Genomic DNA, 24023 nt, shown 5'->3' on the forward strand with positions numbered 1-24023 from the left:
GCAGCCGCCTGGCCACGCCTTGCTCCCGCGATAAGTTGAGGCCATGTGATGCCGACTGCCGAGTCGAAAACACGCCCATCTAGACCATCGTGGACAGATTTTTAACCACGTGCATCTTTTGCTGCGCAGTTTTTGTGCTGCGCAGCCAACTTGAACGCGCCTATTGTCAACCTCGACATTGGTCAGCTGTCAATCAAGTTGACGACGTCATTCATTTTTTATATCCAAATGCGATCTAAACTAACGAGTTAGAAAAAAATTCACCCCCCTCACAGTTGTCAGGGACCGGGAAACTACCGAAAAATACAATAAAAGTCCATGGGACCAGGCTTTAAAAACATGAATTTACGCCGTGAAAACGGACATTTTAACATGGGCGTCTATGGAAATTTGCTCTGTTTTGGGACCAGTCCCCAGCGGATTTTCGAGGTATTGCAGTTTTTCGAACTTCCGGGTAGGCTTCATTGTTCAGTTTAGAATGTTGCCGCTTGGTTGAAGCCTGAAAAAATGGAGGTATTACAAGAACTGGAGAAAGTGAACAAGTCCCGCCCCCATTCATTTCAATGGGAATGCTAGGCTAGTGAAAATTGCCAAAATTGAACAATTTTTTCAGGCTTCAACATGGAGTTTCAAGGGGCTTGTTTCCGTTTTACTTACCCAATTAAGTGACAGGTTACTGATGCACATAAGGTACAGAATGAGAGCTCGTTCCCACACTAAGCTTCTGCATGAGCTGAGAGTGGAACAGCCACCAATGAGGAAAACGGCACCGGACATGATGTATTTCTGGAAAATAGCGACGAGGAAGTGCCTTGTTAATCGGCGAAGCTAATCCGTCAAATCCAAACCCCCTGGAAAAAAGTGTCAGCCAAATGTAATGTAATAATTGTTTCTCTTGTTGGGAGTCACTTTAGTTAAAAAGTGATAGCCAAACTAATGCAATAATTGTTTTCTTTGTTGAAAGTCGCGTTGGGTAAAAATTGGTAGCCAAATTAATGTAATGCCTTGCATATGCAACTTCCAACAATGTGTACGCCTGCCATGATGTAGCTCAGTGTGGTTATCCAAAATGCAAACAGGTAGGCAGTCTTATCACAGTGGGGCCCTGCAGCTGGGTCGTAATTGGGCTGGTATATTGAGTAGATCCACACGTTGCCTGCAGACAGATAGACCATCTTAAATATACAGAAGCACTTATCATCTGATGACTCAATCCAACATGTATTATATGCATAGAAAAAATAATTAAGTTACGATATTAAATGTATCATCTTGTATCACTCCTGTATCTACAGGCGAAGGAACTGACAAATTTTACTGCATTCTTTACTTTAGTAATGATATGCATGTGACAAATAAAACTCCTTGTATCCTTGTATCCTACATCTTAGGCATCATAATAATAGATTTACATGCCCATGCTATGTTATAGGGTTGACTTGCTATTTCTTACCAGCAATGAACCAGCAGGTGAGGAAGAGGCAGACGATGGAGTTCCAGCAGTTGCAGATGCAGCAGATGCCATTCACTTCTTCAGCATCAGCAGCATCAGCTTGTGAGCCGGGCAGGCAGCTCAGAAGCACCAGGGACAAGGTGAAGACTCCTGTCACCACCAGATAGATAGGGATGTATCTCTGTATCGGACAGCTATCCAGGTACAGCGCACCTAAAGACCGAAACAGAGAGTAATGTGACGGTTATGCACGTTTACTTATTGACATATTGGTTAGCAGCAACTGATGTATAATATTATTGACTTAAAGGCACTCACCAATTACAATCTCCGAAATGGGTATGACAAGCACTAGTAGCTTAAGAGTTACTGTTGGGGAACAGAAATTATAATCAAAGACAAGTTGTATCTACACATTTTACAAGTTAATGAGAATGATTAAAAGGCCTGAGAAAAAGGCAACAGCAGGTGAAACCTTGTGGCCTATACTGTACAGTACCTACCTAAAACAGGTAAACCGAGTACACAGCAGGCAACTCCGCATATGCTTTGCAGTGCAGAACTGACCCCCATTGTCTCTGATACTATGATGCCAAAAATACAAAATGGAAACAAACAAGGAACAAAGTAAGGAGACAAAAAGATTGACACATGTGAACGGTTCATACTTGACACAAGACAGCCTGGGCCCGTACTCTCAAAGAATTTTAAGGCGAAAAGTAGCTACTAACAGGCACATTTAGGAGAAACTCCAATAATGGGCATGTCACTCGTAACTTTAGGACTCCTAACTTCCATGTCATTCGTAACTTTAGGACTCCTAACTTTTTTTTGACTTAGTCATTCACAAAGCATTTTAACCCTAAAAGTAGAACCTAAGTCTGGGACAGCTTAACCCTCCTGTTGTGTTACGGGCAAATCTGTCCGATTTCACATATTTTCTCTCTGTAAAATATAGTTAATCTGATTTTCATGAGTGTCCATGACTTATTAGAGTGCATGAAAATGCACTCTACTGTTATCCGATTTTTTTTTATTTTTATTTTTCCTCTAACGTTTTTGTGCGTGCAATTCAGCTTCAACCGTTTAATGTAGAAACTTCATTCAAACTGCGGTGCGTAGGTCTTACTTAGGTGACTTCAGCTATGTATTTTTCAACTTTGTAACTTTTATACCTTTTGAACTATTAAATAAAAACTATTAAAATTTCCCCATAGACTTAACATTACATTATGACATCATAATAGGGCAATTAGAATCTTATGCCAGGTGGCCAGTCCAGGTGCAGCAGCTCTCTCTCTCTCAGGCTTTAAGCATACAATCTCATTAAGACTACAGATCCTGTTTCATACTTCCTCTGTCCACAACTGTTTCAAAATAAAAGTCCTCACTGCAATAATACACTATTAAATCATTTAACCATTGAAAATACTCAACTATTTAACTGTTCAACCACTCCAACTGTCAGTTATCATCAACTATGCCTCCAGTCAACTACATGAAACCTCCAGGTACCTAGCAACCAACATAGCAACCATTAAAATTAAGCTTTTATGACAATTTCCATAGCAACCAACATGATTATACTACAGTAACTTCTTTATTTCTGATAGTGGCCATCATGGATACCCTAGCAACAAATGTTTCAAAATAAAAGTCCTCACTAGCAAGTTAGCTAGTTAGCATGGCTAGCATTGTTAGCATAGTTAGCATTTTTAGCATAACTGCTAGAAATCATTAGCTAAGTTAGCTAATCAACCTGGTTAGCATTGTTAGCAAAGTTAGCATTGTTAGCATAGTTAGCATTTTTAGCATAACTGCTAGAAATCATCAACTAAATTAGCTAATCAACGTCGTAACCATAGTGAGCATGGTTAGCATTGTTAGCATAGTTAGCATTTTTGCATAACTGCTAAAAATCATTAGCCAGGTTAGCTAATCTGGTAATCAGGTAAGCTAATTCAATTTTAAACAGTCTATCTTCGCACTATCAACTTTCAAAAACTATGAAACCACCATGTCTACCCTAGCAACACCTTAGTAACCATATCTACATGATTTATCTGTACATTTTTGCATTTTCATGCACTCGTAATTTCCTTGGAATTACATTCTCTAGTTATAATTATGCTTCCAATTGTAATCGTGCAATTTGTAGGGTGTAGTTGTGCACCCACCCATTCACGATCATACTCATGAAAAGGCAGACTGAACGATTGAGGAGTGTTGTAAAATAGACATGCTAAAGCTGTAGGGGAAGCTCTGCAGAGAAATCTGCAAGCGTAAAACGAGAAAAAACGAAAAGCGAAAGCGAAACCGGCGATGAAAAAACGCCAAACATGCATAGTTTCTCTTTGAAAGAGACACTTCACCGAATAGCATTAAGCTTTGTATCTTTAGAAAACCAGTCATGTTTTTGAATGGTCGTGCATCATTCCCTCAGTTTTCCTTGAGATGGGAGAAATACAGATTTCAATGTTGGAATTCCTGCTTTCAATGTTGGAATAATCATCATTTTACATCATTGAAAGCAGGAAGTCCTATTCATGGGTTTCATTGAAATCCGTATTTCTCCCATCTCAAGGCAAACTGAGGGAATGATGCACAACCATTCAAAAACATGACTGGTTTTCTAAAGATACAAAGCTTAATGCTAATCAGTGAAGTGTCCCTTTAATTAACTTTTCTGATATGTGTAACGGTAGCCAACTGGTATGTAGTGCCCACTCTGACATCTTAGTGAATCTAACATGGCCTCCAAAGACATATTTGGCTCTCTTAAAGCTCGACCCAAGTCTTGAACATATCTTACATCCAAACAGTGGTTTCGCCATGCACTTAATTAATGTGTAATTTCTAGACAATTACTGTGCAATTACACCATACAACAACAATTCAAATAACTTTAAGGGTAAAATAAAATGATAATAACTGCTGTAAATATGTACTTGCGAAGCATAGTACATATTTAGGATTTACTTTTTGTGACATAATATGTGAGCTGTTATCTGTTGTTATGATGAAATAAATTATTATGGTATCAGGGCTGTAAAATACTGTTTTTTGTCTCTTCGAAAGGTTTTCTGTATGGTGGAGAGTTGTTGAAATCCTTTCGAAAAGACAAAACAGTATTTTACAGCCCTGATACCATATAGTTATTGTGAAATTACCTTAATTATTTTATCATAATAACAGATAACAGGTCACATTTTACCATCAAACTAACTACAGTACGACAAAAACTTTGACCACTGTGTAATTGTGCCATAACACGTAGAAGTTACAATGTAATTTAGTCCTTCATAGCACCATCATGTTGGTATAATTACAGAAATATCATGTCACAATAAGTAAATCCTAAATATGTATTGCTTCGGTAAGTAAATATTTACAGCAGTTATTACCATTTTATTTTACCCAAGTTATTTGCATTGTTGTTGTACGGTAATTGCACAGTAATTGTCTAATCAATTATTTGTAATACAGTATGTGGTTTAGTTCAGTTAATGCAGGAATGGTATCACGCCAATTACTCCAGGCCTTGCGGGTGCGTTAGTACAACAGTTCAAACAACTCATCTTCTACAACGGTAAATAATGGTGTGCGAGTTCTCTCCTTCCATTAATATGTGGTTTAAAAATATTATTACCATGAAATTGCATATATGTTACCATAACATTACCCACTTATTACTGATTTGTAATGTAAAGTGTTACCGGCTATTCTCTATATTGTCATTGAATGTATTTGATCATTTCAGGCAAAGATCATTTCCTCTATCAGGAGAGAGAGATGTCGCACACTCCGAGTTTAGATAGACTATTTATTAAAAGCGGTAACGTTTCGGCCTTCGGCCTTCTTCAGATCGCATGCGATGCGATACGTTACCGCTTTTAATAAATAGTCTATCTAAACTCGGAGTGTGCGGCATCTCTCTCTCCTGATTACGTTTATATCAGTTGCCTGCACCTCATTTTTTGGTGTGCGTTTGCACCTCTTTTTCAAAGATCATTTCCTCTATCGGGCCTGGTCACTACACTTGAGTATGTGCTATGACTGCCAGAGCAATGGGCCTGGCACTTTGGCTCAGCTCAAGCTGCAGGGTTAGTACCCATGGAGACCGGGGTTCAAGTCTGGGTGGGGTCACTGATCTCTCTCTTTGCTACATCCTTTCTGACAGCAGTATTTCAGTTTTCAGCCAAATAAAATGAATGTAATGGTTGATTGGGGAAGAGCTCATACACTTGTTTGCAAGTTGTGGTGTTTGACGACAAAATGTGCTTTGTGTTGCATATTTTAAATGTTTTCTGTTAGAGCTTTTTGCAAACAAAATGTGTAGTTTTGACCATGAGTGCCGCTGTTTCAGACTGTAACACAGTTCTGAAGGTCTGTTCAGGTTTAATGAATTAGACATTGGAACTGTTCAATGTTCCCCTTTCTGTTTCACAAGTTAAACCTTCACGTTCTGAAGGTCTGTTCTGCTCTGTTCTTTGTTGAATTTCTCTTTATTTTTGTCAAAGGCAAAGACAGCAACTAAATTATTTTACAATGTACAGCAGAGTATGTAAGGCTCCACTAATCATCCGAGATTTAAGGTCTCACCAAAAAAAAAGAAATACGACACATTCCAAACCAGTTCTGCATGAACTGGCAATCCTGCATTTGCCGTGAAAACTACTGTGCCACCATTGATCATTTGGTTGTTGTCTATGGCATCTGTGAGTGGTGTCCAAATGTTAAATGACTCAGGAAATTAAAAAAAAAAAAGTCTTGCCTTTTTGGCGGTATACACTATAATGTATACATGATGAGTCCATCACTTTGTACACCATTTCTACAAAAGTTCAGTTTGAATTCCCCCCCCCCCCCCCTTCTTTTTTAATATTAGATTCTGTCTTGTTTGTCTAAACAAACAAATATTGTTCTGCCTTACATCCTCAGCTCAATAGCCACACGTCTGGTGAATGGCCACTGGAAACTTGTGAAAAACAAGGTATGGTAGACTTCAGTAACTGTCTATACAAACATTTCATTCAGGCTTTGTGGAGTGACGAAGACGTTATTATATATTATAAGTAGTGGTGGGCCGTTATCGGCGTTAACGTGCTGCGTTATCGTGCAACTCTTATCGGGCGATAAAAAAAATATCGGCGTTAATCTATTCTCAAAGTTGGGCTGGGAGCTGGGTCTATAGCCTACCACGCAAGCTATGATCACTTTCACCTTGATATCTTAGCGCGAACGCCAATGTTTAAGAGTGCGCCTGAAAAAAAGTCTAGGTCGCACTGGTGCACCTGACGCTGCTCGGCTGCTTTCTTTCACAAGTTGTCATTGTAGACTATGCGTGCAACTTTACCAAACAGTAACCAATCATACATCCTCCCAACATGGACGATAAGCTCAGACCCCTCCCGAATCGGCACCTGATCGCTCATTCCTAATACCTTGGCCCGCTTTCTCTTGCTCTCCCTCTCCCTCTCCCTCTCCCTCACTCTCCCGTGCGCGCTCAATGGACACTCGCGAGTCGCGACCCGCCCCTCGACATGCACATTTAATCCAAATAAAACATTCACTATCTTGAAAGCAATGATGCATATAGAAGACGTTAGCTAAATTAATATAAATTCCGGTTAGCATCATTGCTGCAGAAAGTTGATTAAAACTCTTACATTCAAGTCACTCTTGCATGAGTTGGATGATAATCTCAATACCAATGTTTTCCAACTCCAAAACTCGAAAGGAGAAAAAGTATTAGCCCACATTGAAACTTACAGTAAACACACGTGGGGAAACTGAGCAGTCCATAGTAAACTATGATAAACTAGCCAACTATGCTAGGCTTTGTTTACATTTTGAGGTTTCAAGCAGACAGCTGAATTAAAGAGGCAGAGTTGTAATATGAATAGTTGGCTGCAATATGCATAAAGTGTGCTGTCATGAATATCAGACATTTCAGTATGTAGAATAGGCTTATATAAATAATTTTGTAAAGAAAAAAATCTTTTATTGTGTTTCAAGCTTTTTCTAGACTTTTTGTTGTTAAAAAAAACATTATATGAAAGGACAGCAATAAAAAGATGACCTTTTAGTGTTAAAGGCGATGCAATGAAAAATGTGGGTGCACCTAAATTGTGCGCTGGTGCACCTAAAATTAATCTAGATTAATCTAGATTAATTTCAAGATTACAGTGAGATTAATCTAGATTAACAAAATTAATCTATGCCCACCTCTAATTATAAGAGAATGTTATTTCTCAATTTGCAGAATGTTCCAGGCCAGACAGATCCAAATGACTGTGGTGTCTTTGTGCTTATGGTCAGTTATGTGTGTGTGTGTGTGTGTGTGTGTGTGTGTGTGTGTGTATATGTTTCACAGTTATCTGTGTGTCTTAAATCTTTTAACCGAGTCTCTTTTCTAAATTAATTTCTCCATATCACAGTACGCACTTTACACCACCTTCAACTGGACGTTCGACTTCAGACAGGTAATAACGTAAGCCTCGGGCTGTTATTTTAATATACTTTTAGGCCATAATGTAAAGCTCTTTTTTCTCCGTTTATTAGAATGACATCCGATGGCTTAGGCGATGGTGGTGCCTGGTCATCATGCATAGCATGAAAAACGAAGAGCCATCGTATGAGCCTTCCTATGAGCCTGCGAGGTACAATGGCAAAGGACATTGCAATCCAATCATAAGTAATTCTGCTACAGTCATATTACAGGATTGTCCTGCTTTTTTTTCCCCAGGAAGAGGTATTGTCCTCCCTCCAATGCATATATCGAGGAAGGGCATGAAGTTGATGAAGAAGTAAGGGGTTACATATAGCAGTTACCATCTAGTCAATACAGATCCTTAACTAGAAAAGCAGACCTCTGCCAAGCGCTTCCTGGATCCAGACGGTGATCCGGATCACTCCCAAACTTCAATCGTTTCTCCCTTCCTAGCCCCTCCTGGAAGGGCTTTTATATGAGTTAGGCAGCAAAGCCTCTTTCTCACACCCCCACACACAAATACAGCTAGTGTCACTCTCTTAGAAATACTAGATATACGTGTCTGAATTCAAGTGTCTTTGGGACTCTTATGAACAATGTTTGTCTCATTTTAGAGAGAAACGAGAGACGAGCGTTTACGGGAGTTCCTGGAACTTAACCAGGACTACCAGAACACTACATGGGTAAGGGGTTATATATCGCATATTAAACAGCAGGCTTTGTTTTATTCATTATCATCTACTGACATCCCCTCATAGTCACAACATGTCCCTTCCACTGAAAACATTTAGATGACCAAACTTTTAATCTTTTGTTTCTTAGCTCTTCGAAGAAGCAACCAAGGCTGCAGGCTGGCTGCATAAAAATTGTAGCCTAATGACGTCCAAATACTGGCTGCCAAGAGCCTTAACAATGGAGGCAGAGGAGCTGGCAGAAGTGATGGCTCGTAAATTTGTGCTGATGGACGAAGAAAATATGAATCTCTTTACTTTCCATTTCTCGAACAAAGAAGACCACGAAACCTTCATGGTCCATGTCAGAGACCAACACAATCTAAGGCCTCTGACATCATTCACAAAATGAGCCTCTCCCCCACCCACCCACCCCCCTCCCCCCGCCTCCCCCCGCCCAACTGAGGTACGGACGCTGGGGCAAAGCGCCTCTCAACCCCCCCCCCCCCCTCCAAGCGCCTCTCAACCCCCCCCTCCCCCCTCCCAACTGAGGTACGGACGCTGGGGCAAAGCGCCTCTCAACCCCCCCCCCCCCCCCCCTCTCCAAGCGCCTCTCAACCCCCCCCTCCCCCCTCCCAACTGAGGTACGGACGCTGGGGCAAAGCGCCTCTCAACCGCCCCCCCCCCCCCCCCCCCCTCTCCAAGCGCCTCTCAACCCCCCCCCCCCCTCCCCCCTCCCAACTGAGGTACGGACGCTGGGGCAAAGCGCCTCTCACACCACCCCCCCCCCCCCCCCCTCCCCCCGCCCAACTGAGGTACGGACGCTGTTAGTGTACATACTGTATATAGTTCTCTGCAAACCTATGGTGGCATCATGTCCTCAGTGTACATGTATATAGTTCTCTGCAAACCTATGGTGGCATCATGTCCTCAGTGTGCATATTGTATATAGTTCTCTGCAAACCTATGGTGGCATCATGTCCTCAGTGTGCATACTGATCTGAGATCATACGGATCTGTTCCTAGCTACTTCAGTCCTTTGATCAAGATGTACATTCCCAACCGCCCATTGCGATCTTCTGAGGAGCGTCTGTTATGCCGACTAACCATACATGCTAGGTCAAATTGTAGATCCTATTTTTCAGTGGTTCCGTGTTGGTGGAATGAGTTGCCCAGTGCTCTCAGTTCCAGCAACAGTTTTGGATCTTTTAAGAGGGGTCTTAAGGCATATTAGTCTTTTGAGCGTTTGTTATGTGTTATGGTTTGTATAATAGTATAATAGTATTGTTTTGTTATAATTTGTCCATTGTTAGAATTTGACATTTATTCTGCTATTGTCCTTAAATTTAGCCATACCATGCTATAGTTATTGTTATTATATAATTAACTGAGTAACTGATTTGATTGCTATTCACGTCATGTAGGCTATGTGTTTACATTGCATACACAGATACGTGATGGATCCCCCAAAGCATGTATATAGTTCTCTGCAAACCTATGGTGGCATCATACCTTCAATGTGCATAATGTATATAGTTATTTTGTCTTTATTATTTTGTCAGAATGCGCCAGGGGGGTGCCGGTGGTTGTGGGGTGGAGTATTATGGGTTTATGGATGTCTAACCTCTTTTGGAGAAATAGACCTAATATGGTCACTATGGTCAATGTAAGGGGTCATGATATACAGTACTGTACCTTTATCCTGTTTTCAAAATTATGCTAATAGCGATAAGTCAAGAATTGTGATTTTGATACTTTTTCGATGCTGATTTCAAGACTATTACACTTACTCATAGGCCTATGTTTAAATGGTGTGTAGGCCTAGGAGTGTACATTAGTGGTGTGTGTAATTGAGTGCCTGTCGCTTTAAGAAATACGTAAGGTAGCTTTCTATCTCACCGTTTTACGCGAGTGAAATAAAAGTTGCATGACATGCAAGGATATGTGGATGCAATTAATTTTGCTTTCTGTGTCATTAGATAAATTGCATGTTCAAAACAGTAACAAGTCGAAGAAAATCTTTCAGTGATCATATAGCCTAAGAGATGAGTGTCTTGCAATGTTCTTTATTATGATTTTAGTGAGCACTACGATTTAGCTCTCTCCAGAAGTTATTTATCCACACGTTCCAGCAAACAAAACAGTGCAACAAAAGTGCAAAAAGTTAGTCTAAAGTTAACCCTATGAGCCCGACGGACGCAAAGTGCGTCAAAAAACGCACACATTTTCTTTGTTACATTGCTCCGCTATTATTAGTCACAGCGAGATGAAACTTATATTGCAGGAAAGAGCAGAACCGGGGCTTTCCAACGATACTAGACACTTGTCTGTACGATCAAGTATGAAAATAAAATAAAATTATGAAGTTAAATCAAAGTATATCATATTTACAGTCTATATTGCTCTGCGTTCACCGGCGCATCCAGAACTCTCGCTTAAATTACTCGCGGACCACGCATCGCACAGACATGACACGCATGTCAAATGAAAGAGGAGAAGCAGAGCTTTGCATTGATACCAAATACATCGACCATTTCGTATGATAAAATCAGACGAAGTTACAAACAAATAATAATGTCATATATCTTTGGCTACCTTTACTCTCGTTTGATTTCCTCGTGAAATCGCGATCAAAAAGATTTGGCACGCATGTCAGATGAAAAAGGAGAGCTAGAGCTATCCACAGATACCAAATACAACCTTCTAGGCCATAAAACAGACGAAGTGACAGCAAAATAATAACTTCATTTAGCTCCACTTACCTAGTGTTTTTGTGTGGAATAGCCTATGTTCATAATCCAATGTTATCATGTGTTTCTCTATGACAAGTCACGTTCATAACACGGTTTTGAGATCCTAGCACACTCCTGTATGGTATCCAATTCAAGACTCATATTGCATCCAAATTTGTATGACAAATAAACACTTTTTGCCTTTACTTTGTTCATTGCAATGCAGTAAAACAAATATTATAGAGAATCATCATCTGTGCACGTCATGTGTGCTACCGCAAACAAGTCATGTAAGATCAGCTAGTGTCACAATATGGAGTGCAAAAAGTGCCAAAAGTCATTTTTTCATCACTAAATAAAAATTGCCATTTATTTCTGGAAGGCACACACCACATATTTCTGTAAATTGCTCAGCCCAAAAGTATACCTCCACCATGGTTCTTATATTGCCGTGTTCAGGACAGTCAGGCCTACATAACCATGTAAGTTTTGTCGAGATGTGAGCTTGCTGTGGTGAGATACACATCAAAATGTAAGAATTTGTATAGTACGCTTTTCAACTTTTTATTAATTAAAAATCTAAATCAAATCAATGCAAGTATTTATACATGATATTGTGGCAGATCTGGATAGCCTAGACTGTGCTGAAAAAAACAATATGTAGCATGTGTGAATGGCACTTACAATGACCAGGATAAATGCTTCTAACTAGAGGTAGTGAAAATGCCCTTAAAACAGCTTAGGGCTCATAGGGTTAAAGGAGAATTCCGGTGTGAAATTGAGCTTAACTGTACCGAAACATGTTAAGGTGTACTCACACGTGTTTTAGACGCACTTTCACTCACCCCCAGCATTCCGAACTCCTCCGTTTTCAGCCTAGCTTACAGTAGGCTTGAATCTATTAGATTGGGCATTACGTAGCCTATGCAGCTAAATCGCTATTTTTAAACCATTAAAAAGGTTCCAAGTAACTCCACACTGCATTGGTAGACTTCTGAGGGTCCTGACATTTAAAACGAGATACTGAGAACTTTGGAAATGCACAGGAAGTTTATTAAAAAAAGACTGTTTACAAGCAGTGCCTTCATAGAATCTCTCCGCTGGGCGCCATCTTGGAATCAAGTCGCGATAAGCCGACTGACGAGCACGAACGAACAGGAAGGACAGGGGAACATATTGCTAAAGTAATTCCATAGGAAATATATAGTTATACTGTCTACATGAGCATGATGAGTAACAAAGCTCAAAATGTTTGCAATATGTCCCCCTGTCTTTCCTGTTCGTTTGTGCTCGTCAGTCGACTTATCGCGACTTCACCACAAGATGGCGCCCAGCGGAGAGATTCTATGAAGGTACTGCTTGAATAAACAGTCTTTTTTAATAAACTTCCTGTGCACTTCCAAAGTTCTAAGTATCTCGTTTTAAATGTCAGGACCCTCAGAAGTCAACCAATGCAGTGTGGAGTTACTTGGAACCTTTTTAATGGTTTAAAAATAGCGATTTAGCTGCATAGGCTACGTAATGCCCAATCTAATAGATTCAAGCCTACTGTAAGCTAGGCTGGAAACGGAGGAGTTCGGAATGCTGGGGGTGAGTGAAAGTGCGTCTAAAACACGCGTGAGTACATCTTAACATGTTTCGGTACAGTTAAGGTCAATTTCACACCGGAATTCTCCTTTAACATGTAGGCTAGGGAATCAAGTTCATCCACACAAACTGATTTCTTTCAAGATGTTAAGTTTAAGAGAGTGAGTTCTTAATTAACGATAGGCCTATGATTTGTGACACAACATACCAGTCTCTGACCAGATTGCGATTTTCTCCCGCAGGTGTCTCCTCCTCCTGTCGCAAACTTGGATATGCAACAAATAGGGTCTACTGTAGGCGTACAGTGGCGTTTCTTAGCGCCATATAGCTACAGTTGGGGAGTTTTAAACGGAACGAACGAGTCTGTAAACAGGCAAAATCGTGTGCAGCTCTGCTAATAACTATGAAAACGGTGCTGACAGATACTGCGGTATAAGGCATCATTTCCTATACAACTAGGCAGAACTTAGGCTACTTGAAATTAACTTTACTCACGCCATAGGCAAAGTAGACTAGTCATTGAAACTTCTGTTATGTTCCAGTCCACACAGCATACAGATATGTGCACTCTTTCAAACACCAAATATACTTGCAAATGCAATACAGCAGCAATATGGTGCGAGCGCCGACTGTCTCAGACCGTAGCCTAGGCCTACACTATTCGTTAGGCAGAATTATCTTTGATGGAATTTCGGTGCTTTCTCTGTTCCCTCAGAAAACTGCATTGCAATGGTGTATTTAACAGTCAGAATTGATTATTTATTACATTAATTTGCTATTTGTTTTTATTTGCTGTATTCTCTTCTATATAATGTAAAAGTAATTCTCTACGGCGATTCAGGTAGCGACAACGTCAATATCTATGAATAGAATCTAAAGAACACTGACGCTCTATAGAACACTGACGCTCTATGACGTAGAGTGTGACGTCGAACATGGATGTGGATGTGGATGTCCCGCAGGCTGCATCCAGTCATTATTGGAAAATTAAGTGGAAATATCCTTTAGAAGTGTTTACTTTAGGCGCTAGTTAGCATGTAACAGCATCTGAATTAATGAACTGGCATGGTGCATTTATACCTGACGATCTCTTTCAAGTAATTTAAATAAAAAACGGACCTCATGGTTAGTATTTATAGAGTCTGTACATGTGGTCCCTAGCTTGGTTTGTCTGAAAATTAAGTGGAAATATCCTTTAGTAGTGTTTGTACTCTAGGCGCCAGTTAGCATGTAACAGCATGTGAATGAATGAACTGGCCACTAGCATGGTGCATTTATACCTGACGATCTCTTTCAAGTTATTTGAATAAAAAACTGACATCATGGCTAGTATTTATAGAGTCTGTATGTGGTCCCTTGCTTGGTTTGTCTGAAAATTAAGTGGAAATATCCTTTAGAAGTGTTTGTACTTTAGGCGCTAGTTAGCGTGCCAGGTGTCATACCATTGCAGTAATCATCTCACTAAACACGTCTTTTCATATCCAATCTGTTCAACAGAGTTGGCCAGTCAGACCACTACACCTTTGCCAGCACCACCACCCAGCAAGCTTCATCAACTCCAGCCATGCCGGTACATACAGTGCCTATTTGACAGCCTACACACCCCTGTTCAAATGCCAGTAGCTTTGTCCATTGTTAAATCCCCGTTGTTCTTAAATGTGTTATTGTGTTTCGGAAAGGTATTGCATTACATTACTCTTCACCTTTTGCTTTTGTAGTAGAAAACATGTTGATGGTAGTGAAAAGGTAGTAAATTCAGCTCAATTTTTTTTGTATGAACCCTGCCATTGCAGTAATCATCTCACTAAATACGCCTTTTCATTTCTAATCTCACCTCAGACTGGATCACAGTACCAATCCTCAGTACATTCATGCATACCTTATCTATAGTATTCTACTGCTCCTTTAGTCATGTTGATTGTTGATTTGCTTTTTAATTTTCCTGTTTACATTGTTTACATTGTACTGTATGTTGTGTGTGGTGTCTTAAGCTGCTGGGACCTTGAATTTCCCCTTGGGGATCAATAAAGTATCTATCTATCTATCTATCTAATCTGTTCAACAGAGTTTACCAATCAGACCTACACCTCTGTCAAATTCGCTCACAACGCTGCCAGTAACACCCCAGCAAGGTAGAACTGCATTTTTCATTAATCTGGCACCAATATCAAGGGAGAAAATATAGCCGCAAGCGGCGATGGCGGGCCCGAGCACCTGCGGTGCGGACCCGTGACATTTCGGAATCTATCAAAGCAACATGTGTGGGTTGGTGTGCATGTGCATGAGCAACACACATGCCCACTAAATGTGGTTAATTTTCGTGAATGTATGTTTCAACCACAACAGACAACACGCTAGGTGGCGCTATAGAGTCCCTAAGCCACACCCTAGGCCTGAGCTCCGTCTCTGACTAGCGATAGCAATACGAAAAAAGTCCACTAAATTTGGTTAATTTTCGTGAATTATGTGTCAACCTCAACAAACTATACACTAGGTGGCGCTATAGAATCCCTAAGCCACACCCTAGGCCAGAGCTCTGTCTCTGACTAGTGATAGCAATAACACACAAGCCCACCAAATTTGGTTCATTTTCTTCAATGTACTGTATGTGTCAACCACAACAAACAATGTGCTAGGTGGCGCTATAGAGTCCCTAAGCCACACCTTGGGCCAAAGCTCTGTCTGACTGGCAGTAGCAATAACACACAAGTCCACCAAATTTGGTTCATTTTCGTGGATGTATGTGTCAACCACAACAGACAACGTGCTGCTAGGTGGCGCTATAGAGTCCTTAAGCCACACCTTAGGCCAGCGCTCTGTCTCAGAGTAGCAGTAGCAATTCCACATGTAGCTGCCAAATTACAACCAAATTAGTCACTGTTTTCTGCCTATAACACCAACTTCCTGTTTCTTTAATAAGACGCCATAATTCAAACCTTCGCCATTTCAATATACTTTTGAAATTCAAAAATCTGGTCGCAATTTCTCTTGGGCAACCCCTCAAGATCATTTTACTGCTGAAATGACATGATTTCGATAAACCGTCTAGGAGGAGTGTTTCAAAATACATGATGTGCAAAAATCATAATCATAATCATAACTCAAATTCTTCTAATATTTACTATAGAGTATAAATGTAAAAGTTGTTCAGATTAATAGATCACACATGCCCACCAAATCTGGGCCATTTTCGTGAATGCGTGTGTCAACCACAACAGACAGCGCGATAGGTGGCGCTATAGAGTCCCTGAGCCACACCCTAGGCCAGAGCTCAGTCTCTGAGTAGTTTTACCAATTCCACACGTATCTGCCAAATTTCAAGAGTTTTAGAGCATGCCAAGTTGGTGAAAAAGGGCCAAAAGGCCGTGGGACAGGTAAGGAGGAAAAAACTATAATAATAATAATAAATATAGCCGCAAGCGGCGATGGCGGGCCCGAGCACCTGCGGTGCGGAGACATGTGACATTTCGGAATCTAACAAAGCAACATGTGCGTGTTGGTGGGCATGTGCATGAGCAACACACATGCCCACCAAATTTGGTCAATTTTCCTGAATGTATGTGTCAACCACAAAAGACAACACGTTAGGTGGCGCTATAGAGTTCCTAAGCCACATCCTAGGCCAGAGCTCTATCTCTGACTATCGATAGCAATAACGCACAAGCCCACCAAATTTGGTTCATTTTCGTGAATGTGTGTGTCAACCACAACAGACAATGCGCTAGGTGGTGTTATACAGTCCCGAAGACACCCTTGGCCAGAGTGCTGTCTCTGAATAGCTATAGCAATAACACATGCCAACCAAATTTGGTTCATTTTTGTGAATGTATGTGTCAACCACAACAGACAATGCACTAGGTGGCGCTAGAGAGTCCCTAAGCCACACCCGAGGCCAGAGCTCTGTCTCTGAATAACTATAGCAATAACACACATGCCCACCAAATTTGGTTAATTTGGGTGAACGTACACAGACAATGCGCTAGGTGGCGCTATAGAGTCCCTAAGCCACATCCTAGGGCAGAGCTCTATCTCTGACTATCGATAGCAATAACGCACAAGCCCACCAAATTTGGTTCATTTTCGTGAATGTGTGTGTCAACCACAACAGACAATGCGCTAGGTGGCGTTATACAGTCCCGAAGACACCCTTGGCCAGAGTGCTGTCTCTGAATAGCTGTAACAATAACACATATGCCAACCAAATTTGGTTCATTTTTGTGAATGTATGTTTCAACCACAACAGACAATGCACTAGGTGGCGCTACAGAGTCCTTAAGCCACACCTGAGGCCAGAGCTCTGTCTCTGAATAACTATAGCAATAACACACATGCCCATAAAATTTGGTTCATTTTGGTGAATGTACGTGTCAACCACAACAGACAATGCATTAGGTGGCGCTCTGGAGTCCCTAAGCCACACTCTAGGCCAGAGCTCTGTCTCTGACTACCGATAGCAATAACACACAAGCCCACCAAATTTGGTTAATTTTGGTGAATGTTTGTGTCAACCACAACAGACAACGCACTAGGTGGCGCCATAGAGTCCCTACGCCACACCCTCTGCCAAAGCTCTGTCTCTGACTAGCCATAGCAATAACACACAAGTCCACCAAATTTGGTTCATTTTGGTGAATGTACGTGTCAACCACAAAATATAATGTGCTGCTAGGTGGCGCTATAGAGTCCCAAAGCCACACCTTAGGCCAGAGCTCTGTCTCTGACTAGCTGAAGCAATTCCACATGTAGCTGCCAAATTACATCCAATTCATAATCTTTTTTCTGCCTATAACACCAACTTCCTGTTTCTCAATAAAACACCATAATTCAAACCTTCGCCATTTCGATATACTTTTGAAATTCAAAAATCTGGTCGCAATTCCTCTCGGGCAACCCCTCAAGATCATTTTAGTGCTTATATGACATGATTTCGATAAACCGTCTAGGAGAAGTGTTTCAAAATACATGATGTGCAAAATTCATAATCATAACCATAACTCAAATTCTTCGAATATTTGCTATAGAGTGTAAATGTAAAAATTGTTTAGATTAATACAACACACATGCCCACCAAATCTGGGCCATTTTCGTGAATGCATGTGTCAACCACAACAGACAGCGTGATAGGTGGCGCTATAGAGTCCCTGAGCCACGCCCTAGGCCAAAGCTCTGTCTCTGAGTTTCGATTGCAATTCTACAAATGACTGCCAAATTACAAGAGTTTTAGAGCATGCCAAGTTGGTGAAAAAAAAAAAACAGGTAAGACGGAAAAAGAATAATAATAATAATAATCTGAGCAGAAACAATAGGGCCTTGCACCTACGGTGCAGCCACTTTCAGTGGCCGCACCTCGGTGCTCGGGCCCTAAATATAGCCGCAAGCGGCGATGGCGGGCCCGAGCACCAGCGGTGCGGAGACCTGTGACATTTCGGAATCTAACAAAGCAACATGTGCGTGTTGGTGGGCATGTGCATGAGCAACACACATGCCCACCAAATGTGGTCAATTTTCCTGAATGTATGTGTCAACCACAACAGACAACACGCTAGGTGGCGCTATAGAGTCCCTAAGCCACACCCTACGCCAGAGCTCTATCTCTGACTATCGATAGCAATAACACACAAGCCCACCAAATTTGGCTCATTTTCATGAATGTGTGTGTCAACTACAACAGACAATACGCTAGGTGGCGCTATAGAGTCCCTAAGCCATACCCTAGGCCAGAGCTCTATCCCTGACTAGTGGTAGCAATAATGCACATGCCCACCAAATTTGGTTCATTTTCGTGAATGTATGTGTCAACCACAACAGACAATAAGCTAGTTGGGGCTATAGAGTCCCTAAGCCACACCCGAGGCCAGAGCTCTGTCTTTGACTAGCGGTAGCAATAACACAGAAGCCCACCAAATTTGGTTCATTTTCTTGAATGTTTGTGTCAACCACAACAGACAACGCACTAGGTGGCGCTATAGAGCCCCTACGCCACACCCTATGCCAAAGCTCTGTCTCTGACTAGACATAGCAATAACACACAAGTCCACCAAATTTGGTTCATTTTCGTGAATGTTTGTGTCAACTACAACAGATAACATGCTGCTAGGTGGCGCTATAGAGTCCCAAAGCCACACCTTAGGCCAGAGCTCTGTCTCTGACTAGCAGAAGCAATTCCACATGTAGCTGCCAAATTACATCCAGTTCATGACCTTTTTTCTGCCAATAACACCAACTTCCTGTTTCTTAATAAAACGCCATAATTCAAACCTTCGCCATTTCGATATACTTTTGAAATTCAAAAATCTGGTCGCAATTCCTCTCGGGCAACCCCTCAAGATCATTTTAGTGCTTATATGACATGATTTCGATACACCCTCTAGGAGAAGTGTTTCAAAATACGTGATGTGCAAAAATCATAATCATAATCATAACTCAAATTCTTCTAAGATTTACTATATCATTTAAATGTAAAAGTTGTTCAGATTAATACAACGCATATGCCCACCAAATTTGGTTCATTTTCGTGCATGTATGTGTCAAACACAACAGAAACCGCGCTAGGTGGCGCTATAGAGTCCCTGAGCCACACCCTAGGCCAAAGCTCTGTCTCTGAGTTTCGATTGCAATTCTACAAATGGCTGCCAAATTACAAGAGTTTTAGAGCATGCCAAGTTGGTGAAAAAAAAAAAACAGGTAAGACGGAAAAAAGAATAATAATAAATATAGCCGCAAGCGGCGATGGCGGGCCCGAGCACCTGCGGTGCGGAGACCTGTGACATTTCGGAATCTAACAAAGCAACATGTGCGTGTTGGGGGGCATGTGCATGAGCAACACACATGCCTACCAAATTTGGTCAATTTTCCTGAATGTATGTGTCAACCACAACAGACAACATGCTAGGTGGCGCTATAGAGTCCAAAAACCACACCCAAGGCCAGAGCTCTGTCTATGACTAGTGGCAGCAATAACACACAAGCCTACCGAATTGTCGTGAATGTATGTGTCAACAATAATAGACAATGTGCTAGGTGGCGCTATAGAGTCTCTAAGCCACACCCTAGGCCAGAGCTCTATCCCTGACAAGCAGTAGCAATAGCACACATGCCCAACAAATGTGGTTCATTTTCGTGAATGTGTCAACCATAATAGACAATGTGCTAGGTGGCGCTATAGAATCCCTAAGCCACACCCTAGGCCAGAGCTCTATCCCTGACTAGCAGTAGCAATAACACACATGCCCATCAAATGTGGTTCATTTTCGTGAATGTATCAACCATGACAGACAATGCGCTAGGTGGCGCTATAGAGTATCTAAGCCACACCCTAGGCCAGTGCTCTGTTTCTGACTTGCGGCAGTAATAAAACACAAGCTCACTAAATTTGATTCATTTTCTTGAATGTATATGTGAACCACAACAGGTTTACACACTAGGTGGCGCTATAGAGTCCCTAAGCCACACCTGAGGCCAGAGCTCTGTCTTTGACTAGCGGCAGCAATAACACACAAGCCCACCAAATTTGGTTCATTTTTGTGAATGTTTGTGTCAACCACAACAAACAACGCTCTAGGTGGCGCTATAGAGTTCCAAAGCCACACCCTAGGCCAGAGCTCTGTCTCTGACTAGCAATAGGAATAACACACAAGCCCATCAAATTTGGTTAATTTTCGTGAATGTATGTGTCATCCACAACAGACAATGCGCTAGGTGGCGCTATAGAGTCCCTAAGCCACACCCTAGGCCAGAGCTCTGTCTTTGACTACTGATAGCAATAGCACACAAGCCCACCAAATTTGGTTCATTTTCGTGAATGTATGTGTCAACCACAACAGACAACGCACTAGGTGGCGCTATAGAGTCCCTACGGCACACCCTAGGCCAAAGCTCTGTCTCTGACTAGCCATAGCAATAACACACAAGTCCACCAAATTTGGTTCATTTTCGTGAATGTTTGTGTCAACCACAACAGATAACGTGCTGCTAGGTGGCGCTATAGAGCCCCAAAGCCACACCTTAGGCCAGAGCTCTGTCTCTGACTAGCAGAAGCAATTCCACATGTAGCTGCCAAATTACATCCAATTCACAACCTTTTTTCTGCCTATAACACCAACTTCCTGTTTCTTAATAAAACGCCATAATTCAAACCTTCGCCATTTCAATATACTTCAAAAATTCAAAAATCTGGTCGCAATTCCTTTCGGGCAACCCCTCAAGATCATTTTAGTGCTTATATGACATGATTTCGATAAACCGTCTAGGAGAAGTATTTCAAAATACGTGACGTGCAAAAATCATAATCATAATCATAACTCAAATTCTTCTAGGATTCACTGTGTAGTGTCAATGAGAAAGTTGTTCAGATTAATACAATACATATGCCCACCAAATTTAGTTCATTTTCGTGCATGTATGTGTCAAACACAACAGAAACCGCGCTAGGTGGCGCTATAGAATCCCTGAGCCACACCCGTGGCCAGAGCTCTGTCTTTGAGTAGAAGCATCAATTCCAAAGGTAGTTGCCAAATTTCAAGAGTTTTAGAGCATGCCAAGTTGGTGAAAAAGGGCAAAACATGTCCGGTAAGAGGAAAATACTATAATAAGAATAATAATAATAATAATCTGAGCAAAAACAATAGGGCCTTGCACCTACGGTGCAGCCACTTTCAGTGGCCGCACCTCGGTGCTCGGGCCCTAAATATAGCCGCAAGCGGCGATGGCGGGCCCGAGCACCTGCGGTGCGGACCCGTGACATTTCGGAATCTATCAAAGCAACATGTGTGGGTTGGTGTGCATGTGCATGAGCAACACACATGCCCACTAAATGTGGTTAATTTTCGTGAATGTATGTGTCAACCACAACAGAAAACACGCTAGGTGGCGCTATAGAGTCCCTAAGCCACACCCTAGGCCTGAGCTCCGTCTCTGACTAGCGATAGCAATACAAAAAAAGTCCACTAAATTTGGTTCATTTTCGTGAATTATGTGTCAACCTCAACAAACTATACACTAGGTGGCGCTATAGAATCCCTAAGCCACACCCTAGGCCAGAGCTCTGTCTCTGACTAGTGATAGCAATAACACACAAGCCCACCAAATTTGGTTCATTTTCTTCAATGTACTGTATGTGTCAAACACAACAAACAATGTGCTAGGTGGCGCTATAGAGTCCCTAAGCCACACCTTGGGCCAAAGCTCTGTCTGACTGGCAGTAGCAATAACACACAAGTCCACCAAATTTGGTTAATTTTCGTGGATGTATGTGTCAACCACAACAGACAACGTGCTGCTAGGTGGCGCTATAGAGTCCTTAAGCCACACCTTAGGCCAGCGCTCTGTCTCAGAGTAGCAGTAGCAATTCCACATGTAGCTGCCAAATTACAACCAAATTAGTCACTGTTTTCTGCCTATAACACCAACTTCCTGTTTCTTTAATAAGACTCCATAATTCAAACCTTCGCCATTTCAATATACTTTTGAAATTCAAAAATCTGGTCGCAATTTCTCTTGGGCAACCCCTCAAGATCATTTTACTGCTGAAATGACATGATTTCGATAAACCGTCTAGGAGGAGTGTTTCAAAATACATGATGTGCAAAAATCATAATCATAATCATAACTCAAATTCTTCTAATATTTACTATAGAGTATAAATGTAAAAGTTGTTCAGATTAATAGAACACACATGCCCACCAAATCTGGGCCATTTTCGTGAATGCGTGTGTCAACCACAACAGACAGCGCGATAGGTGGCGCTATAGAGTCCCTGAGCCACACCCTAGGCCAGAGCTCAGTCTCTGAGTAGTTTTACCAATTCCACACGTATCTGCCAAATTTCAAGAGTTTTAGAGCATGCCAAGTTGGTGAAAAAGGGCCAAAAGGCCGTGGGACAGGTAAGGAGGAAAAAACTATAATAATAATAATAATAATAATAATAATAATAATAATCTGAGCAAAAACAATAGGGCCTTGCACCTACGGTGCAGCCACTTTCAGTGGCCGCACCTCGGTGCTCGGGCCCTAAATATAGCCGCAAGCGGCGATGGCGGGCCCGAGCACCTGCGGTGCGGAGACATGTGACATTTCGGAATCTAACAAAGCAACATGTACGTGTTGGTGGGCATGTGCATGAGCAACACACATGCCCACCAAATTTGGTCAATTTTCCTGAATGTATTTGTCAACCACAAAAGACAACACGCTAGGTGGCGCTATAGAGTTCCTAAGCCACACCCTAGGCCAGAGCTCTATCTCTGACTATCGATAGCAATAACGCACAAGCCCACCAAATTTGGTTCATTTTCGTGAATATGTGTGTCAACCACAACAGACAATGCGCTAGGTGGCGTTATACAGTCCCGAAGACACCCTTGGCCAGAGTGCTGTCTCTGAATAGCTATAGCAATAACACATGCCAACCAAATTTGGTTCATTTTTGTGAATGTATGTGTCAACCACAACAGACAATGCACTAGGTGGCGCTATAGAGTCCCTAAGCCACACCCCAGGCCAGAGCTCTGTCTCTGAATAACTATAGCAATAACACACATGCCCACCAAATTTGGTTAATTTGGGTGAACGTACACAGACAATGCGCTAGGTGGCGCTATAGAGTCCCTAAGCCACACCCTAGGGCAGAGCTCTATCTCTGACTATCGATAGCAATAACGCACAAGCCCACCAAATTTGGTTCATTTTCGTGAATGTGTGTGTCAACCACAACAGACAATGCGCTAGGTGGCGTTATACAGTCCCGAAGACACCCTTGGCCAGAGTGCTGTCTCTGAATAGCTATTGCAATAACACATGCCAACCAAATTTGGTTCATTTTTGTGAATGTATGTGTCAACCACAACAGACAATGCACTAGGTGGCGCTATAGAGTCCCTAAGCCACACCCCAGGCCAGAGCTCTGTCTCTGAATAACTATAGCAATAACACACATGCCCACCAAATTTGGTTAATTTGGGTGAACGTACACAGACAATGCGCTAGGTGGCGCTATAGAGTCCCTAAGCCACACCCTAGGGCAGAGCTCTATCTCTGACTATCGATAGCAATAACGCACAAGCCCACCAAATTTGGTTCATTTTCGTGAA

General features: G+C 41.7%; 1 protein-coding gene across 1 annotated transcript; it reads right to left on the reverse strand.

Moving 5' to 3' along the window:
* Positions 1 to 864: 864 nt before the first annotated feature.
* On the reverse strand, positions 865 to 2033 carry LOC134058889 (transmembrane protein 272-like). Its single transcript, XM_062515660.1, has 4 exons — positions 1957 to 2033; positions 1772 to 1822; positions 1454 to 1666; positions 865 to 1156 (listed from the first exon to the last, which is right to left on the reverse strand). The coding sequence occupies exons 1-4, from the start codon at positions 2024 to 2026 to the stop codon at positions 993 to 995; spliced, it is 498 nt and encodes a 165-aa protein (XP_062371644.1). The 5' UTR covers positions 2027 to 2033; the 3' UTR covers positions 865 to 992.
* Between the last annotated feature and the right edge of the window lie 21990 nt (positions 2034 to 24023).

The sequence above is a fragment of the Sardina pilchardus genome, chromosome 1, assembly GCF_963854185.1.
Source record: "Sardina pilchardus chromosome 1, fSarPil1.1, whole genome shotgun sequence".
Lineage (NCBI taxonomy): Eukaryota > Metazoa > Chordata > Actinopteri > Clupeiformes > Clupeidae > Sardina > Sardina pilchardus.

What these genes read in the sequence shown, in the direction of transcription:
- LOC134058889 (XM_062515660.1), bottom strand. Translation starts at nt 2,026, where the DNA reads ATGGGGGTCAGTTCTGCACTGCAAAGCATATGCGGAGTTGCCTGCTGT. An exon ending in CATTTCGGAGATTGTAATTG is followed by an intron (nt 1,667 to 1,771) that starts GTGAGTGCCTTT and finishes TTCGGTCTTTAG; the next exon opens with GTGCGCTGTACCTGGATAGC. An exon ending in CACCTGCTGGTTCATTGCTG is followed by an intron (nt 1,157 to 1,453) that starts GTAAGAAATAGC and finishes ATCTGTCTGCAG; the next exon opens with GCAACGTGTGGATCTACTCA.